This window comes from Cryptomeria japonica, chromosome 7, assembly GCF_030272615.1.
Source record: "Cryptomeria japonica chromosome 7, Sugi_1.0, whole genome shotgun sequence".
Lineage (NCBI taxonomy): Eukaryota > Viridiplantae > Streptophyta > Pinopsida > Cupressales > Cupressaceae > Cryptomeria > Cryptomeria japonica.
Genome location: NC_081411.1, coordinates 272,429,651 through 272,450,005, shown reverse-complemented (window position 1 = coordinate 272,450,005; position 20,355 = coordinate 272,429,651). Strand labels below are relative to the sequence as shown.

At 33.1% G+C, this 20,355-nt stretch overlaps 1 protein-coding gene across 1 annotated transcript; it reads right to left on the bottom strand.

Moving 5' to 3' along the window:
- Window positions 1-1,074: 1,074 nt before the first annotated feature.
- LOC131050183 (protein NRT1/ PTR FAMILY 5.2-like) lies at window positions 1,075-3,225 on the bottom strand. Its single transcript, XM_059208527.1, has 5 exons — window positions 3,051-3,225; window positions 2,737-2,954; window positions 2,087-2,646; window positions 1,868-1,946; window positions 1,075-1,788 (listed from the first exon to the last, which is right to left on the bottom strand). Exons 1-5 carry the CDS (start codon window positions 3,223-3,225, stop codon window positions 1,075-1,077), a joined length of 1,746 nt encoding a protein of 581 aa, XP_059064510.1.
- Window positions 3,226-20,355: the final 17,130 nt, after the last annotated feature.

Genomic DNA, 20,355 nt, shown 5'->3' with positions numbered 1-20,355 from the left:
CTCATGAAACAGGTTTATATATGATTTCCTCTAAAAGAAAAATTATGAAATGGGTCAAGAGGATTACACACTAACAATCAACTGATAATAGCCACTTGAATAAATTTTCAGCTCATTTTAACTAAATATTAAAGCTCTAATTTTGATTTTCAATTTCAAAGATCATTAAACCCATACACATAAGTGGTTTTTGAGTAACATACATATGCATCAAGTAGTGAGGTCAACAATCGTAGCTGAATGATAAATGCAAAACTAAAAAATTGTCACTAAATAATGGATGCAAACCTCAATAGATGACAAACAGAGAATGCAAAACTCACAATATGTTTTTGAGAAAATATCTCTACATCTTTGAAAGCAATGAACAAGGGCATAATGTGAGTGATAATTCTTGGAATAGAGATATTCGTTATGTGAACATCTCACTACCAATAAATATGCTACATGTTATGGACTCATCATTCTATAATAAATGAATCTTGTCAATGCTAAATCATGATTATTTACATCTAATATGAAACATTTGTTTTATTTGTGTCATTAATTATCCCTTTTTCAATATAATCTATTTTATTGTTTTTAATTACATCCATTAATTCAGAATCTCGTATTCTATATATAAATATATAGCTCGTGGTAGGAAGTGCCCAAATAAAAGCACCCGCTTGTAAGGTTTTTTAAAATTTTAAGTAGATTTATTGTTGTTTTCAAGATGGCCTACATAAAGATGGTAAGTGGTCATACAGTCAATCAATTCATGCTAAGAAAACTCCAAAATATGTTTTTAAAAAAGAAGAGTTGGAATTCCAAAATAAGGGTTATAGATGACGTGTTCTGCTAAACTACGTAATGATATATTGTATTCCCACTTGCAGCATCGAATCCCATGCAATTGCATATTAATTATAAAACCACATTCAAAGAAATATGGTGACAGCGTTGTTTAAACTCTCATTTTCTGTTCTTTTAGGCGTCGTCACCATTCATCATAATATAGCAGATCAGAAATCATTATTATTATTATTATACTGTGTAGCCATACCAGCATAGAAAAGCAAGTTTTACCACAGACTAAATATGAGTTTGGATGCTAACAATAGTCTGGACCTCTTTGTCCGATTCGTTTGCAGTAACCTGAGCTTCACTTGTTTCTCCTTTGTATGTATAGAAGGAAGAGATAATGAAGAAGAAAATGCAGTTCACAAAATTTACAAGAGCCAGGAGGGCGTAATAGTAATCAAATCGTGATGCATTCACGTTATTCAAAATCCAGCTTTTGTGCCCATGTCGCCCTGTTATATCACTTGCAGCAGTCAAAAGAACACCATTGAGGAAGGCACCAATAGCTGTGGAAGATAAATACAATGCAGTTCCCAAACTTCTCATACTCTCAGGAGCCTGATCATAAAAAACTTCAATTCTAGCCACTTCTAGAAACGCTTCAGCAATTCCCATTATAATAAACTGTGAGAGCAGTGTGAAGATGGTTCGAGGCACAATTGCATTAGCATTATCTCCAAGCCCATGGCTTTTAATAACATCCAACCTTTTCATTTCTGTTAGCATAGCCGCTACCATAGCAATAGTATATAGTACCATACCAATCCCCATTCGCTGTAATATAGTTATGCCTCGAGGATTTCCTGTGAATCTCTTGCATATGCTAACTAAGAAGCGATCATAGATTACAAGAGACATTATGATGGATATCTGAAGAAAAGCTCCAATGCTAGCAGCTGGAATTTCAAAATGAGGACCCATATGCCTCTCCAGTGTGGTGGCTTGCTTCACAAAGAGTGGCAGATTGAGTTAACAGTGTACTCGGGAAAATGGCAGTCAGCCAGATTGGGAGGACTCTTGTTACCAGCTTTGTTTCCTCCACATCTGTTACAGTGCATGGATTTGAGCTTGTGCCCTTTTGTATTGCTGCTTTGTCCAGAAATCTGTCATTAACAAATAGATTATGCAGTTCAACCCGGTAAGAAAAACCCACTTTTCCCACCCTAAGTAAGATACATATTGGCCAAATTCTTTTTAACCCTTTAATCGGCAAGAGAAAATTAAATCAAGATTAGTTTGAAACCTGAGAAGATTTGTGTGAGCAATAGGATATCGGCCATGAACAAAGTAGTCCTCTGAACCCACTTCATGGAGGACCGATGCATCTGAAGGAACCTGCTCCTTCCAGTTCTGAAACGTCTTACCAATTACTTTTGCCATTCGTTGCAGCGGGCTACCTGAGACAGCTTTGTATCTGTAAAATGGAGTTCCTATCATGAACACCACGTAGGCTATTACAAGTCCTTTGATGATAATTGTAGAAGCCACTCCCCAATTGATGTGATCTTCCACATACACAAGAAACGTCTGACCAAGCATATTGCCACCGAACAGAATTAAAATCCACCAATTGAAAAAAAAAGTCTTCTGCAACTTTTCCTTGGAATCAAAATCATGAAACTGATCTGCTCCAAAAGTGGTGATATTTGGTCTGGTTCCCCCTGCTCCTAAAGCAAGAAGATACAAAGCAAAGTAGAAAATCCCAATCTGCAAAGACGTAGCCTTTTTGCAGCCTTCATTTGATGGGCAATCTGGTGGCCTCAAAGAACTCAATGTAACTGCTAAAATCATAGTCCCCATTCCCTGGGCCAAAATCAATGTGATTGATAATTCAGACAATCCAATTCATTTCTTTTCAGCCATATATACTATAAGAAACTATATAACACTTACTGTGATATAAATAGTTGAAAAGACTGCAAATGTGCGGAAGCGGCCCAGGTATGTATCAGCAATATATGCTCCGAGTAATGGTGTAAGGCATAAAGTGCCAATCCAATTGGTGACATTCCTAGAGGAAGGCACAGTGCCTTCGTGCATTGTTTTTGTCAGATAGACCACTAAGTTTGCCCAAATGCCCGCAAAAGCCATTCTTTCCACAACTTCATAGCCTGCACAGAATCTCAATACTATGAACCAGCAGCCCTAACACTTAATGCCACTAACACAATAAAAACAATCAATATATCACAAGAAACAACATAAACCAACACTGCAATTCTCAGAAATGAATTCTTTCATTGGTAAAAAGGAAAATGCTGAAAAATGAATACCAATGATGAGAGAGCAAGCTTTCCACCCTCCAGTCTTCGCCCTTACAGTTGGTCGTCCCTTCAAATCCACAGACCCATCTGATGTCAATTCTCTTTGATCTGTAGCCATCATTAAGCCTAGTCTAGCTCATATAAACATAAGCTAATTTTTTGATGTTATATGCTTTGATGCGAGTTTCAAAGAATTATATAACTCTCCCCATGTGGCTTACCGGGTGGTAAATTTGATCATACTAACTGTTAAAACGGGATATAAAGAAACAAAGGAATTGTGCAACTGAAGAAACATATATCAATTGTTTTATTCAAATCCGAATATATTACAGCTACATATCAGTTTGCATGACATCATCTAAACCTGTTTTCTTTTTCTGTCTTATAGGATGTAAACTTTATATTGGAGGATAGTTATGAAAAGGTTTCTGCACAACAAAAGTCGATTGGACGAACAATTTATTAACCACGGAATCTTGCCAACTCTGAATCAATTATTGAAAATAAATCTCTGTTTAAACTTAACATTTCTGCAGTAGCTTTCTCTATAAAGTCTGATAGTAACCTCATGTTCCCATTTAAGCAGTTTAGTGTTGTTTTCAGTAAAGTTGAAAATTGTGAGAAACGAATAATTGAGAATTTTTTTTTATTGTAGTGAAGCAGCTACTGTTTATAAATTTGAAATAAGTTATGGTAAGGGCAGGTCTTCATGCTGCTGCTTAGTTTATTTTGGCTAGCAGCAGCTGCTCAACTTTTTGAGGAGCAATTTGTGGAGCAATTTGTGGAGCAGGTGGCCCATGGATAGTAAAATGGTTGCTTAATTTTATGCAATCCACTTAAATCATTTTCGTGAATGAAATTGGTAATATTTCTTTAAAAAAAAATTATAAGCAAAATTGTAGGTAAATAAAAAGAGAGCGAAAAAACATGGTGAAGCCACATGTCATTTTTTTCAATAAGCAGTCACTGCTTATTTCTAGCCCCCCTCTTTTTCCAAAGCTTATTTTCAATTTTTAAGCAGCTGCTGCTCCATTAAAATAGGGAAAGATTCCAATTTATCCTTTTCCCTTAATTAAAATTTTACTTGGAAACACCTTAGCTGCTTAAATTTAACCAGAAAATGCTCATAAGGAGCCACATGGGGACATGGGGTAAGAAAAGGGGCTTAAAATAAGCAGCAATTCATATGACTTCACAATTTTTTTCATTTTCTAACATTTTATTTTAGTTTATTTTTTCAAATTTTAAGTGTACAAATTATTATTAATACTATCAAGACAAATTTTCGATGTCAGCTTAAAAACAAACAGAAAAGATAAATTCTCATGGACCACCAATTCCTTAAAGAATTCTTAAAACTGCTGAACAGCTGCTGCTACTCAAAATAAACTAAACAATACAATGACATAAAATCTTACCTTAATATCTTGAAATCCTCTCATCTCTAAATCAATTATTGAAAAAAATATAACAATCATCTCTCTCATAAGGAAGCTTCTTAACCGGCTGGGTCTTGGAGTTTTGCATTGGAGATGATCTTCATACTCTCAGAGCAATGTTTAATAACTTGTGTTGTTCTCAAGCGCAACAGATATATCTTCAGATGTAATCTGAACTTAGCTCCTTCACTGGAGTGGTGGGATGGAAAGGTTCAAGATCCTCTGTGTTTTCCTCTTCCATCCATTGGATGTTTCATGCCAATGTGGCCTGAGACCTCATTATAGCGATTGATTCGCTCAGCATATGCCGTCTCTCTGGTTCTCTACCTCTCAATTTCTAGTGGTTTAAGCCTCTTTTACCGGTCGAATGCTCTTCTATTAAGCTTTTAAATAAATCTTTCAGTTCCGTATGTGGAGTACAGATATAAGGAATATTGTGTCTAGAACTGCAAGTAGCTCAATCATCTGTGGGCTACAGTTATAGTTTTTGGTTGTTGTAGTTTTTTAGTTTATTCATTCAGGTGTTAGTAATGGTCCCTCAAAACTCAGATGTTGGCCAAACAAAAAGCTCCATGGGTTTGTCTTATTGCAGCAGCTCTGAACGATCTGTTTTTTAAAACTTTGTCCTACCATTTGTTCTTTTACTCTCGCGTAGTCTGTAACTCTGTTGATATATGTATAGTTTCATATATATTCATACACAACCTACATATATATAGATATATTCAAATACAGTCAGATATATGTATCAGGATATTTTTATTCGAGTAGGTGTATTTGCTTTTGATTGTTTTTACATACTTAGTTGTAGTTGTCATAGAACTAGCTATTATTGATATCTATATATAATTAGATATATCTATAAATATCATGATCTTTTTATTTGAGTAGTTTTGTTTTCTTTTCTCTGCTTTTATATTTAAATTGTATATATATTCATAGTTGAAATTGGATGTTCTTATTGTAGAAGCTCTGCATGATATGTTTTTGTGCACTAATCTATTATATTTGTTATGTTTTTCTTGTATATTGTATAATTTTATTTATTTCAATAAAAAGAAAAAAAATTATAAAGCAGCTTATTAGTCGTCACATCTCTAGCAGCTCCACAAATAGGTCACAATGTATATTTCATACTAATTGTGAAATATTTGAAATTTTACACATTAGTAGACTATTTTTGGCTTTATTGAAATAACTAGAGCATTACTTTTAAGCAGTAAATCAGCATACTTCAAACTTTAACATTTTTATTTTATAACTTATTTGAGATTATATTCGTAAATATATAATTATATTATTTGGTTCAATATATTTGAAATGTAAAATTATAGTTTATTCTCCTCAACATTCAATGTGCACAAAATTAGTTCTTTTAAATAATCTTTTACATAAAGAAAAATATGTTCATTTTTTGGATATTTGAAATGTTCAAATGATAAAAAAATACAATTTAGGGTAAATAATCTTGAATTTGCAACATGACATAAGACCCTACAAGAAAAGAGCACATTATTTCATACTATACAATAATCAAGTCTTCTAGTATAACAATGGGCCTGTGGTCTACAAGTGAAGTTGAATGGATCTATGATGTAGGACCATCCCTAGTTCATGGCAGTCTTGCATCAACCAAAAACATTTTCTTTCGGTTTATTCCTGTTTTGCAATTTCAACATTTCTTTCTGTGTTTCTTTACATTTTCTCACCAAATCTTGCAGAGTTGGGATTTGAATGTGGACTTGTGCATCCACCATATCCTATGTTCATGGGACATTTGGATCTTTTTTCAGCAATTTATCGCTTCCAAAATTTGAGACAGTTTTTCTAGCTTAGAAAACCAGAACCACTTGGACCTATTTTTCATTAGTGAATCTTGTGGATCATTTTCATAGCTTGCGAAGCTTCTATTAGTTGTTTCCAACATTCCTTGGCATGTGGCTAAGCTTCCTTTGAGTCTGCACTTCATTCTTTGGATTTTCCAAACGGATCTCTTTGGCGGAGGCCGACCTTGTTGTTTTACACATTTTATCTTGTTCATTGATATTTGTTCCATCTTGGGCCGACATAAATCATTCTTGAGAATATAAATCAATGTAAATAAGCATGTAGAATTCAGTGATTGAGAACATAGAAGAATAATCCTAAGGCTAGGAGGTTTGGAGCTGACTCACATTCTTTCTTGAGCCTCAATGTTTCATAACATGGATGTTTTGTACTCACACCTATGATCTGAATCTTGTGAGACCGCATGTTGCCGGTAGTTTTCAATTGATTTTCATGATATAATTTAGTTTGTTTCTGCTTGCTTCCATCACATTGAGTTGTTTTTGTTGTGTGACTCTTGCTACACAATCTGGATTGTTCTCTTTGAGGACCCTCCCCACCATGACTACACCAAGCTATATGTATTCAGTAGGGATCAAATATTGTTAAGTGCAAGACCCAAAACTAGGCATTTGTACTCATATTAAGTAGTTGAACCAATTCTCTATGTTCGATATAAAGACCTACACACAAAAAAAATAGAAAAATCCACGTAGTATGATACATGGTAAATTTTAGATTATGAAACATCTATTCTTTAAATTTGGATAATTCTATAAAATTTTATTTCTAATTTATATACCATTTTCTCAATGTTTGATTCAATTCATCCTCCATCATCATTATGCTTATCCATTCATAACACTAGATTTGATTAGAAAATGAGTCACCCATGGGAAGTGTTATTCTAGAAGACATGTCTAAAGGAATTGAGATTTGAAGGGATTAATGCCATAATTCATCTCAAGAATATGTGATTCACTCCCATAGAGTTTAATAAATTAAGAATTATCATCATTCTAAGGTACAATTAGACACTATTAAATGTACAAGATGTAATATTAAATAAAATTTGAATGAAAAGAATAAAAAAAGTGGTAACATATTCTATTTATAATTTATTATAGGTACTTTTTAGTACTAAGGTGGACATTCCTAGAATAATTTCACTATTACCCTATCAACTCTTATGTCAAATGGTTTTTGTTAACTGACTAGGATTATGTATTTGTAGTTACTCATAGGTTATAAGTTGTCATTGGAACATGATTTGGCAATTGAAATATCATATTGCAAAGCATGTACACAAAGACCATTAGAGATATATATTATGATGACATCATCATTACATCATTATTTTTTTATTGTCTACAAATACTTTTAACAAGTAGACAATATTACTAAGGAATTTGTTAGTCTTCTCCCTTGTCGATCATCAAATTTAAATATCATTTTTATCACAACCCTTTATCGAACAATGCATACGGATGGATATAATATACAATAAAAGGTTGTATTGGTAGTAGATATAATTGTTAGACTTGTGTGAATATTGTCAATGTTGTCATTGATGTCAAACTAATTATCCGATTTTGTCCAAATGGTGCATGCAGATGATATATGCAAGAAAGTGTAGATGATCGAATAGAGTCACTTGTGGAAGATCTTCATCTTTTGAGTTATGCTTATTGTGGTCTCGAGGTATCTATTATGCATTCTCGTATAAGCTATTTTTGTTATGATAGTTGCATCTTTTCATGTCTTTTGGTCTGATATATGTGGTGCATGTAGTACTTGTGTTTTAGAGTTTGGAGTTGTTATGATTAGCACTTTGTGTTTTTGGGTCATTCTTAATGGGTTCAGTTGACCCTTGTTCTATTCTGGTAATTAAGGTATATGCATCAGTGAATAAATTATGTAAAGGAAGCGTGTGGAGATATTGTGGAGGCTGAATTGGTTATCATGTTTTTGGTTAAGGCTTTATTGGATAACGAGTTGATCCGAGAAACATATTACTTATGCTTGGAAAACATATTATCCTAGTGTGTAAGATTTTGGTATATGTAAGTAAGTGTATGAATGCATGGATGAACAAAAAAAAGGGTATGAGTGGTAAGAAGTAGTATGTGAAGTGCGAGTTATAGACGGTGAAGTAGTTGGAGCAGAATCAAAGTGTAGAATAGTATTGCAGTAATTCTTCACCGAATCTGTTGTAGGTGTTTGTGGATGGTCATATAGAGATGTTTTATCGGATCTTCTATAGGTTTTGTGATTTTTGATCTTAGCTTAACTTGGAACTGATTTCATGCATTTGGAGATGCAACTTTCTTTAATTCATTTATACTTGTTGCATTGAGCATTCCAACAACGAGTCACCTTTGTTATCTTGCAATGAGCATTCTAGTAGTGAGCCACTTTTTTAATCTAGCAATGAACTAACCATTTTATAAACACCATATAACTAGTTATATCATCTTGAGAGTTAACACTCTCCATGATTTTTCCCATTTGGATATTCCAGATATTAAATACAGTGTTTGATTTGTGGCTATGTTTTCATGTTTATTTTGCATTTGTTGTTTCATGCTTTATATGCTTAATTGGTGAATTTGGTACATCTAAGAAATGTCTAGATTTTTGGAGAAAGTTTTGAATTGGTGGGATTACTGATTCACCCCCCATCTCAATATTCTAGTCCTTTCAACCAGTCCAATAATTTGTATCAGATGCTTGGTCCCTTGCTTGAAAGCTTAACTATTTGAGGGAGATCCTTGTTGCTTGAATCATGGCACCTATGTGTATGGACGAAGAATTTTTGTTGCATGAAGACTTGCAGACAATTCCCAAAGGTCTAGAAAGCATTGAATCAATGAAGGAGGAATCAAAATAGATTGTGAAAGTAGAGAATGAATGTGTGCAGAAGCTAATAGAGAAAATTCAAAAATTCAAGCTAAGGCATAACAAAGTTAACAATCAATTGAAGTAGAAGATTGAGGAGAATAATAAGATAGAGGAAACCTTGAAAGAATCAATCAATCTGAAGGCTAAAGAATGTGAGAAGCTAGAGGAATAAGTGAAGAAGATGAAGGCAGAGAATAAGGTTCTTGATAGTAGTAGGCTTTTGGAAGATTTGATCAACATGCAAAAAGCTCATTTGGATTAGACTGGACTTGGATTGTAGCTCGGTGAATGTTCAAATCAGACTAACAAAGACAAAATTAAAGAGGTTAAGACAGAAGCAAAGAAGAAATCAGAAGATGTAAGTAAGATCTGAAACTAGAGTACTAATGCATGAAAGCCACCTATTCGTCAACTGAATGCACAAAGGTACCTATCATTTAATGGCTATTATTTTCCATCCAATAAATTTATTCATAAGGTTGTAAGTTGTACAAGTATTCAGTGTTATAATTGCAAGAGGTTTTCTCCTAAATAAAATCACTATGGAAATCATAATCTGGCAAGAGAAAACAACTTTCATGGATATTGTCATACATGCAATGATTATGGTCATAAAGCTAATCAGTGTAGATCTATAACCATTCTAGTAAATTCAGTAAAGAAGAACATTGTTGCAAGTGCAAGCAATTTGGACATTAGTCTAGTCAATGCAAAAATGGAAATATGGAGAAATCTGCTGAGAAAAATATAATGAAGGACAATGAATCAAAGAAAAAGTAAGTCTTGGTTTGAAGAAGGAAGGAAGTAGATAATGAAAGAAAGCCTAGCATACTGGAATCTGGTGCAAGCACCTCTTCCTTCAATATCTGAGAACATTTCTTTAGTTCAAGGGCAACAATTGAAAGAAAAATCTTTTGATACCTCTATCTTTGTAGATCATGTCATCAATCCGATGTGACAAAGTTAAAGAGGCTATCTCATAATTAGTGGTTTATGTTGACATCATTAACAAGACACCTTTTTGGTGACAAAAACCTAAAGGAGATTTTTGCTAAGATCAGTATCATTGTTTGAATTCATTTTTCTTCATAATGTCATCAGTTCTTGAAGATATTGTGAATAGTTGAAGAACAATACAGAAAGACAGTAGATATAATAATCATGGAAAGAAAGATGATAGTTGGGTAATTGAGAAATGGAAAATTTCAAGTTATGGAGAAAGTATTTTGGATGAATTCAACTCTGAGAATATCAGGAATGTGGAAATCAGCTTCAGTGACATAGAGTTGCAGAGAATCAAGGAGTTAGAGTGCAAAGGATTGAATCTATGGATAGAATTTCCCTGGTTCGATAATAAGGAGATGATCAAAGTGATACTTAGTTGTGTGCAAGATTATAATATCATATTGGATAAACCCTATCCAAGTATGAAGGAGATTATTTTGATTGTTACTAGCTTGTGTGACAATGGAGTCATTATGGCTAAGAAATCAATAAAGAACAAAGAGGTGTAAACCCTAACTGGCATAAAGGGAAATCATCAAGCTTTAATCATTGACAAAATCATCAATCCTTTTGTAAGGTATGTTTCTTATGGAATTTCGTACAAGATATATTTAAGAAATAGGGAAGATGCAACTTCAACTATTGTTGTGTATTTGGTGCATATGCTTGTAATGGAAGAGAAATATTTTGACTTGTGTGACTTGTTGAGGGAATTGTTGTAGAAAAATATTAAGATGTCCAGAGAGTAAATTTGTCCCTTTCGGTCTAGGTCATTACTTGTTTGCATAACTATGTATTTTCTGGGATCCCTTCTAACTAAAGAAAATATGATGTGGGAGTCTGGTGTTTAGATTGCAAGGAGATTTTTTAGATATTTTAATAGTTTGGACAAAAGAGAGGAGGCATGAAATGTATATTTCAAATATTTCCTATATATGTGGAGTATTGGTCTGGTATCCCCAGCTACTACTCCTGCTAAAGGAAGTTCTTTCTCTGCTAAGAGGAAAAGAAGAGAATCTATATCTATAAGCTTTCTGGAATCTAAGAAGAGAGGATCAGAAAGAAGAAACTATTGTAATAATTGATGATCTGGAATCTCCTATATCTAAGGGAGAGTTGGTTGTTGTACAGTGGGAACTTAAAGAATCTAATGATGAATCAAATCTATTGGATATTGTTGGTAGCATTGATGGAATTAGGAAAAAATGGTAAGATGTGGCTGACTTCTATTAAGTTAGATAGAATTGAATATATTTTGATAAATCATTTGGTATTGATATCAACAATATCAACATTGAGGATGTTAGTAATATGTTTCCGAAGTCTTTATGTGAAATTGTTAAGGAAAAATTATTTGAGAAACCTATTGATGCTGAGGTTTCTAAAGAAAAAGGTGTGGATATGTAGAATTTTTTTAAGGAGTGCAATGATGCATAGAAAACCTTGTCTGTATCCCTTAATAAGATGAAAGATGGCATCTAAAATGCTAGCAGAGTTTATAGATATTGTCTCTCATGGCTGGCACCTGCTATAAAGCATAAAGCAAATATAAATTCTATTGAAAATGAATTAATCTCATTGGGTAAATCTTTTGATTTTCTAAGTGATAAGGGATAAATTCTCTTCAAGATGAAGTATTACTTTTGCAAAGACAAAGAAAATATTTTGTGAGCATTTTCTAGAAAGTAAAGGAAATTGTTGTGGCTAAGTTGGAATACTTTGAAGCATTTCTTGACAATGCAGTAGAATATGAGTAGAATCCATCTATTCTGGACAATGTTCCTTATGCTATTTATTTACTAGTAGAGTGCAAAAGTTTGTCAATAAGTATCAAATTTATTGTGAATTCTTGGGAAGTCCTTCTGGAAATGAAAGAGAAGTTAAAGCTAATCTTTCTGAATAGGAGCAGTTGAAATTTCTTTGGGGTGGTATGCAATTTTTTAAACATTCTTTTTGCAGTTAAAAGTGTTCACTTTGTTTTCTTTCTTTTTCATCAAAGGAAACCTTTGTCCTTGATGTCAAAGGGGAAGAAAGGAAAAGGCTTATGGTAGATTGGCTTTGGAGCAAGGAGATATATGAGTTGGGGGGAGTTGTAAGTAGATATATTTTTTCGTCAATTGTAAAGGGGGAGATTGTTAGACGTCTTAATATTATTAGTGTTGTCGTTGATGTCAAACCAGTTATCTGGTTTGGTCTGGATGGTGTATGCAGATGATATGTGCAAGAAAGTGTAGATGATCTACTGGAGTCACTTTTGGAAGATCTTCATCTTCTAAGTTATGCTTATTTTGGTCTTGGTATCTATTATTTTTTTTTTTTTGTGGTATGTGTATTACTTGTGTTTTGGAGTTTGGAGTTTCTATGCTTGGAGCTTTGTGTTTTTGGGTTAGTGTATATAGGTTCAGTTGAACCTTGTTCTATTCTAACAATTAATGTATATGCATTGGTGAATGAATTATGTAAAGGGAGCATGTAGATATCTTGCAGAGGCTGAATTGGTTATCATATTTTTGGTTAAAGCTTTATTGGATAACGTGTTGATTCGAGCAACATATTACTTGTGCTTGGCCATCATATTATCCCAATGTGTAATCTTTCCGGTATATATATAGAAGTGTATGAATGAACCAATGAGCAAAAAAAAGGGAATGAGTGGTAAGAAGTAGTATGTGAAGTGAAAGTTATAGACATCGAAGTAGTAGGAGAAGAATCAAAGTGTATAATAGTATCATAGTAATCCTTCACCATATGTATTGCAAGTGTTTGTGGATAGTGGTATAAATATTGTTTACCAAGTCTTCTTTAGGCTTTATGAGTTGTGATCTGAGCTTTAATTGGAACTGATTTCATGTATTTTGAGATGCAAGTTTATTTAGTTCATTTATACTTGTTGGAGTAAGAATTCTAGTAGCGAGCCACCTTTGTAATCTTACAATAAGCATTTCGATAGTGAATCACTTTTTTAATATGGTAGCGAGACAACTAACAGTGAGCCAACCACTTTGTAAACCCCATATAACTAGTTATATTATCTTGAGAGTTAACACTCTCTGTGGTTTTTCCCATTTGGTTTTCCATATATAAAATCTGGTGTTCGATTTATGGTTGTATTTTCATGTTTATTCTGCATTTTTTGTTTCATGTTTGATATTCTTAATTGGTGAATTTTGTACATTTGAATTTAAGGTCTAGATTTTTGGAGAAAGTTTTGAATTGGTGGGAATATTGATTCACACCCCCCACACACACTCTTAGTAATCCAATCCTTTCAACCAATCCAGCAAGAATATACTACAGAAGGACTAGATCTTGTGGTAGGTATAATATCTTATAATTTAGACTACATTGTATGGTCTATCTTTGAGTTAATCCAATATGAGAACAAATTTAATGAAAATTTCCAATTTGATATTCAAAGCCAAAATACTAATTCCAATTATCAATTTAAATATATCTACAAATCATTATGCGTTAACCTATCAAACTAATAAAAAATTAATGCATTCAATCTCTATTATATTTATAATATAAATATTAAATTAACATGTTCAGAAATCAAGTTGAAATATATTCATAAAAGTAGATTTCTCAATGATTACATGTCAATTTATAATAGGACTCGTGTCATATCACCCTTGTTCATATACTTTTAGCTAGTATTTACACATTTAGAGGGTTCCATAGATGAGTTGATACCAAATTTAGATGAACATGTAGAGAATTGGTATCACCTTTGTTTGAAATGAATCTCATCACTAATAAAAGTGGACAAGCAAAGGTATAGATATTAAATAATTAAGGGATAAAAATTAGGGAAAATGAGTTAGAAATTAGAAAGGAAGAGAGACATTTATGACTAAGAAAAATGCTACTATAGTAATATAGATCTTTTTGGGGGAGATGAATAGAGGTCATGATCACTACTCAAATATCATGTATTTATCACTAAGATCCACTAGTCTCTCTTATAACATTTGACATTAAAATTATAAATCTATAAGACCATAAAATTTATTTTAATTTATCATAATGTAATTATTTGTTTATTTATGATTTGTGTTCTTAAATAAAGTAACTAAAAGAAATTTTAGAAAAAAATATATTTTTGTTGGAGTAATTAGGATATTTATCTAATTATTTATTAATTAGGTCCTTTAATTAATTTTTCACTTAAGTTAACTTAAGTGTTTTTTAATTTAATTTAATTAGGCTAATAATAACTTAGGTTATCTCATTCATTATGATTGTAAGACTTGCCGCATGCTAATTTAATCTAAACTTTAGGTTTTTGCATCTAGGATTTCATTAATCATTTTATAAAGATTCATTCATTCATTGTAATTGTATCTCCAATATTCTTTCATGTAATTAATACAAAATTCTGAGGTTGTTATTGAGCATATTATCTTCGTTTGATCTCTTTTGTATGACAAGTTTTTTGCTTGTAGATGGTTCTTGGCTCCTATGGTTGTATCATCAACTTCTACATGGTATCAAAGTGCAATATTTTCTCTTACATGGTATCAAATAATATCTATCAAGTTATTGTCCATATGCTTGAGGGATTCAACCTTGAGTTATGTTTTTATGCACATTGGGTCCAAATGGAGGTTTTCATTGTGTTCACAACATTCCAAAACATAAAGATCAATTTTTGTTTTGTCAACAATTTGGATGAGAGCGCAAAAAAAATAAAATCCATGAAACCCTAAAATCGCCTTTCAACACATTGAATTCTAAGATATTGAATAAAGGACAAAAAACAATTGGCCACACAAAATTTCATCACACAAAAAACCAAGTCACTTTTCATTGAAAATTAGAAAAAAAAATGTTTGCAAATTTTAATAATCATTTCTTTTAAATTTCAAGGGCTAGTAGAGTTTTTTTTTAAAGTATAGGCACATTAATGATTTTCATCATTTTACTCTTCCCTATGAATACATGTGAGGGTGTGACATCATTGTATAGTGGCAGTGAGGGCTATTTTTTAGAGACCAAACTCTTCAAATATTCCCATGGATTATTTTGTGCTCAATCTTTCCTAGTGAATTTATTTGACAGGGTATTTTTTCTTAACAAGAATATTCTTCAAGTATTTCCTTGCTAACATCATGTTGACACTAGCATGATATTAGTTGTACGGCTTCCATGTACACCCCCTTCAAGCCCAATTTTCCTTAAAAAACTACCTTTGCTTTCTAGCTCATAACTTGGTCATATAAGCTCCAATTTGCAAAAACTAGATATTGTTGGCATTTTGATGATGTCGTGATTGTCATTGATGGACACACACTTGCTTTATGTACACTTTCTTAATGTATGAGTTATACTCAACTGGTAATTGTTCCAACCAATATTATGTATTATAGTCTTTAGACTATCGATGTTTTGCAGAAGATGTTTACCAGTCACAAATTGACTGAAGACCCAAAGCGGTATGAAGACGTCAAGTAGTTCGAGGATCTCAAGCGGTACAAAGGAACAAAGTGGTAGTTAACATTTTACCAGTCTTCATTTTTGACAACCGGTAATTGGTAAATTATATGAACCAGTATTACTATTTGATGAGTTACCAATTAGTATTTTTGTGATGAGTTATCATCCACTGACACTTTGGCGGTGATTTTGTGTCGTGTTACCAAATGTGTCTAGATGCACTGAACCTAGGAACTTGTAATTTAATCCTATTGGACCGACATGAAATCAGATTCCTTTATAAGGACATCATGTCTAGGGTTTTAGATGATGATGAGGGTTTTTATGTTTGATCATAGAAGAGAAGATTAGGTTTGTGTGAAGAGTAGGAGTGTGGAGATGTTGAAGACTGAAGTAATGCTGAAATGCATTAATAGTGAGCTATAAAGGATCTAACCAAGCATACTATGCTAGTATCTAGATCACTTACTTGTTTATTACTCACATCTTCAACAAGTCTAAAATCCTTAACCGGGTAGGCCTAGCAAAGCCTTTGTAAATCCTCTAACAAGGTGGTTCACAACTGTGAATCTGAAATCCTCTCACAATGTAGTCTTTAACAAGACTTATCACCTAACAAAGATCTAGATTCCTAGCAAGATCTGGTCTAGTGAAGAACATTGTATGACCTTAACCAGTTTGGTTTCTATTCTGCAGATAGTTACTTGTGAGTTTCTGCTGACTATGGTTTTTCCCATTTGGGTTTCCACATCAAAACATCTTGTGTTACGGTGATTTTTCTCTTGTGGGTGTATGATTTATTTCCTATTTGGTTTACATTTATCTTAACCAGTTTATTAGTGAATATGTTATATCAGTTATCTAGTAAACTATTTAGAAGTTTCAGTTCAGTAAATTTTGGTATACTAATTCACCCCCCCATCTTAGTATTTATCAATTGGTATCAGAGCAAACCTTTCTATAAGTCTAACCACTTGGAAGGAGATATGGGGGAATGCATTGTGAGGGAACTTACTCATCATCTCACTCAGACTGAGAGAGCCTATGATGAACTTAAAGTCATGTATAAAGCCTCTCTGGCAAAAAGAAGAGAGCATGCTAAGAAACTAATGGAGCTTCCTGAAAATAGTTCTTCTGATGTGTTACCTTGTCATTTGTCCCTCATAACAAGAGTGAGTTGCCTTGCAAAAATTTTAGTTGAGTCTTTGTCTTGTTAAAAATTCGTTGGTTCAATCCCTAATCCTCCTGTAAATCATTTCTAGATCCTTAACATTAATGTTCAATGGTCTATTGAAGCTCTTGAACCCCTTGAACCATCTTTAACAGAGTTCGTAGTGTTCATTTAGGTACCGTAGGTTCTAAGTTGTGTCTAAGACATTTTCGGGCTAACGTTCACTTAAGTGTTGTGCAAGTGATATGTCATATACTGTTCAAATAGTTCATTCAGTTCAAGCAGGTTCATTAAGTTCAAACAGTTCAGGGATGTTCAACATGTTCAACGAAGTTCAAAGGTTCAATGCAAAACCAAAATGGAGAGACAAAACAATCAGTGGACAAATTTGGTCAACCAACAAAAGTTTGGAAGAGGAATTTGTTTCACCATTTACTTAGGCAGCGATTGATTATTTTTCCTAGAGGATTGTGAAAGAATTAGCACAAAGAATGTTTATAAATTTCAATGCAGCCTGTAAATACAAATTTTCTAAGATAGCAAAATAGGTCTCTGTGCAGGGAGTATATCTCTCACTTAAATCATTGGATCAAGCTGGATGTTGGATATGTTTTAAGAAACCTATGTTTATAAATTCTCACCAATGGAATTATGGAAATTCAATCTGGTCTGCAAGCTACACTTAATAGAATACAAGTCTAGAACAAAGAACGTTTTCTGATTTTTGTGACAGAAAAACCATCATGTTGCAGGGGGCATATCTTTTTATTCCACTGTTAGATATTTCTCATTTTTTGATATGTCGTGCATAGACAAGTTGCGCACGTTACCACTAGAGAGATTAACTAAATTATGTCTCCTTCAAAAGCTATGGATGATTGAGTGTGGGTATGTCCAAAATGACCAACAACAACAGAGTTTCTTGTTTTCAAACATTAAAAAGGCATGACCTATATTTGTAACAATGAAGCCCATAATTAATTCATAAAGATTATGTATTTTAAGTTATAATGTTTTCATATTAAAACATTATGATTAAAGATTACATTGAAGCCAAGAAAGTGTTGAAAGAATGAAGACAGTTATTTATATCCAATTGTCAGCATATGATATGCCAAGATTAAGTTTTTTGAACTAAAAGTGTCTCACCAAGAGGAAAAGAAGGATAAATATGCAAAGAAAGAGATAGAGAGGGGGTTAGATATAGTAAGGAAATTTTAGTTAGTTTTGGTTTTCCCTCCATTTCGTGAAGTTTCTGTTTTGAAGAAGGAAGGATCAGACTTTTAAATCTAAAATGGAAAAGGATTTAGAGATGTATTATCATGCCTTTGTTGCAGGAGAATATATATATAAAAATCATACTGTTTCTGGGAGAAGGAAAATCTGTGGGTTTTGAATCTGTGTAGATACATATCTTTGCATATGCTTATCTAATCAAATAGCAGTAATGACCTTTCTATTGCAGAAAACTATTATTTTTCCGATACTCCTTCCTTTGGGTGTTTGTTCTTAGGAAATGATTTGTGTTTGAAAACAGATTCATTTTCTCTTATCTGTTCGTTTCTTATTGGAATTGTGGGAATGGTGTTCTGAACTTTGATTCAGTTTCTTTCATCTCTTGCATTGTAAAGATTAGAATGATGGTTTTTCTCAAAAAATGTGTGAAATATTGGCCTCTTATCTAAGAATGAAGCAGGCAGCCTTTCTTGCTTTCCAGTTAAAAGCAAATGTGTGGTTAGAACCAATTAATTTATTGAACATCTGACCAGGGAGCTATACCCTATAAAATTCAGAGGAAGATTATCAATCCCATGATAATTGATCCAACTGTTAGTGCTTTTTGTCCTTCATTCTGGGCATTGGGAGTTAATTTGCATATTCATTTTTGAAAGGCAAATCTGTTCACTAATAGATTTTTGGCGACTCTGCTAGGGAGTCGGAATCGAAGACTAGTGCAATTTGTTTCCTCAGATTTTTAGATTTATCTCTTTGCAGGAGATTGGTGACTTTCTATATAAACATCATGCTCAAGGAAAGAGCAATGAGAAAAGGGAAAAGACCAGATCCTTCGATCTTGGAAATTGTTGCAATAGATGATAAATTACTGCATGACTTTTTGGAGCATTACAAAGAAAGTATTTCTCGTGCAGTTAGAAATAATATAAGTGTGGAAGATGATCATGCATCCACTCTTCTATGGAGAAGTCCTTGTGTTAGATTTCACAAGTTGAAAGAGCTAAAAGAAAAGACATGGTTGCTGCATGAATATGGAAAAAGGGTATCCCAATTGAAAGAAGAATTAAAATTTGATGATGATGAGGCTCCAGTCATATTAGTTTCATCTCACTCCTACAGTTACCTTGTCATGAATGAGCGAGAAGTTCAACAAGAAACAGTTTAGTCTCATGCAAGTCGGACAATGGTAAGTGAAAATAATCAAGAAAACATTGGAGAACCTACAAACTTGAATGAAAAAGGTTTTTTGAGATCTTTCTCTTACCCAGAAATAGAAACTTTCAGTTTTGATAATATGGAAAGTTATCTTGTTCCAAAAAGTATAAATGATGAAAATTTTCAGATTTACATGCAACCAGAGTATGAAGCTTTCAAACTTATTCATAAAGTCGGTGAAAATAATTCTTTATGTTTAAAAGCTTGTGATAAGTCCTTCGTAGAATCTTTTCATTTTGACAGTAAAGCAATATTATGTCTTCCTAATGAAGAGTTGTAGTCCTAAGAACTGTTGACCGGTTTGGATAGTACTTCTTTTTGTGAAGAAGAGATCATAGAGAAATTCTTGTCATCCATTGAGGAAGGGGATTTCAAGGAGAAGGATTCAGGTATTAATTCATTTCATGCATTAAGTTTGGATAGGGAACTTGCAGATTTAATTTCAGTAAAAGATGTTGAAGTTGTTTCAGCCAAGTTGGATCCCATGCATGATGAAGTGTTTCTCTATTCTGAGATTAGTTCAAATGCTGAAAATTATTTTAAGAATCATGGTCTTAATAGTGGTGATTGTGAGAATGATGCAGCCTTTTCCCTAGGACTTTCTGAGCATTACTTTTTTCAGCCAAAAATAAAACATTATTTGAGAAGTATTGTGCAGATGTTTCAAGAAAATTCAGAAGTTCATGATGAAACATGGCTTTTTGGGTATGAATGTGTATTTACAAAGTTCCTGGATTTTGTTAGTTTGGTGTTCAGCATTGAAGAAGTTACCAGAAGAGCATGGTTTTGGGGTGCTTCATTTGAACACAAGCCATTTTTCTAGAAAGGCTCCTTCTTCTCCCAACCAGTGGATGGTTTTGTGTAAGAAGTTCTTGGCTTCAATTCTCATGGTGGGATTTTCCTACCTATATATTTTTGTAAATAATATTTTTGGTGTGATCTAGGTGTAGCTTGTCTTAATTTTCAGCCTTAGTTTAGTGTGGGTTTTGGCTTGTTAGTTTTTCCTTGTTGC

Excerpts from the sequence above, each read along its gene's own strand:
- LOC131050183 (XM_059208527.1), bottom strand. The coding sequence starts at position 3,225 with ATGGCTACAGATCAAAGAGAATTGACATCAGATGGGTCTGTGGATTTG. Across the intron at positions 2,955-3,050 it reads TTCTGAGAATTGCAGTGTTG|GCTATGAAGTTGTGGAAAGA; the intron begins GTTTATGTTGTT and ends GATTCTGTGCAG. Across the intron at positions 2,647-2,736 it reads TTTCAACTATTTATATCACA|GGAATGGGGACTATGATTTT; the intron begins GTAAGTGTTATA and ends ATTTTGGCCCAG.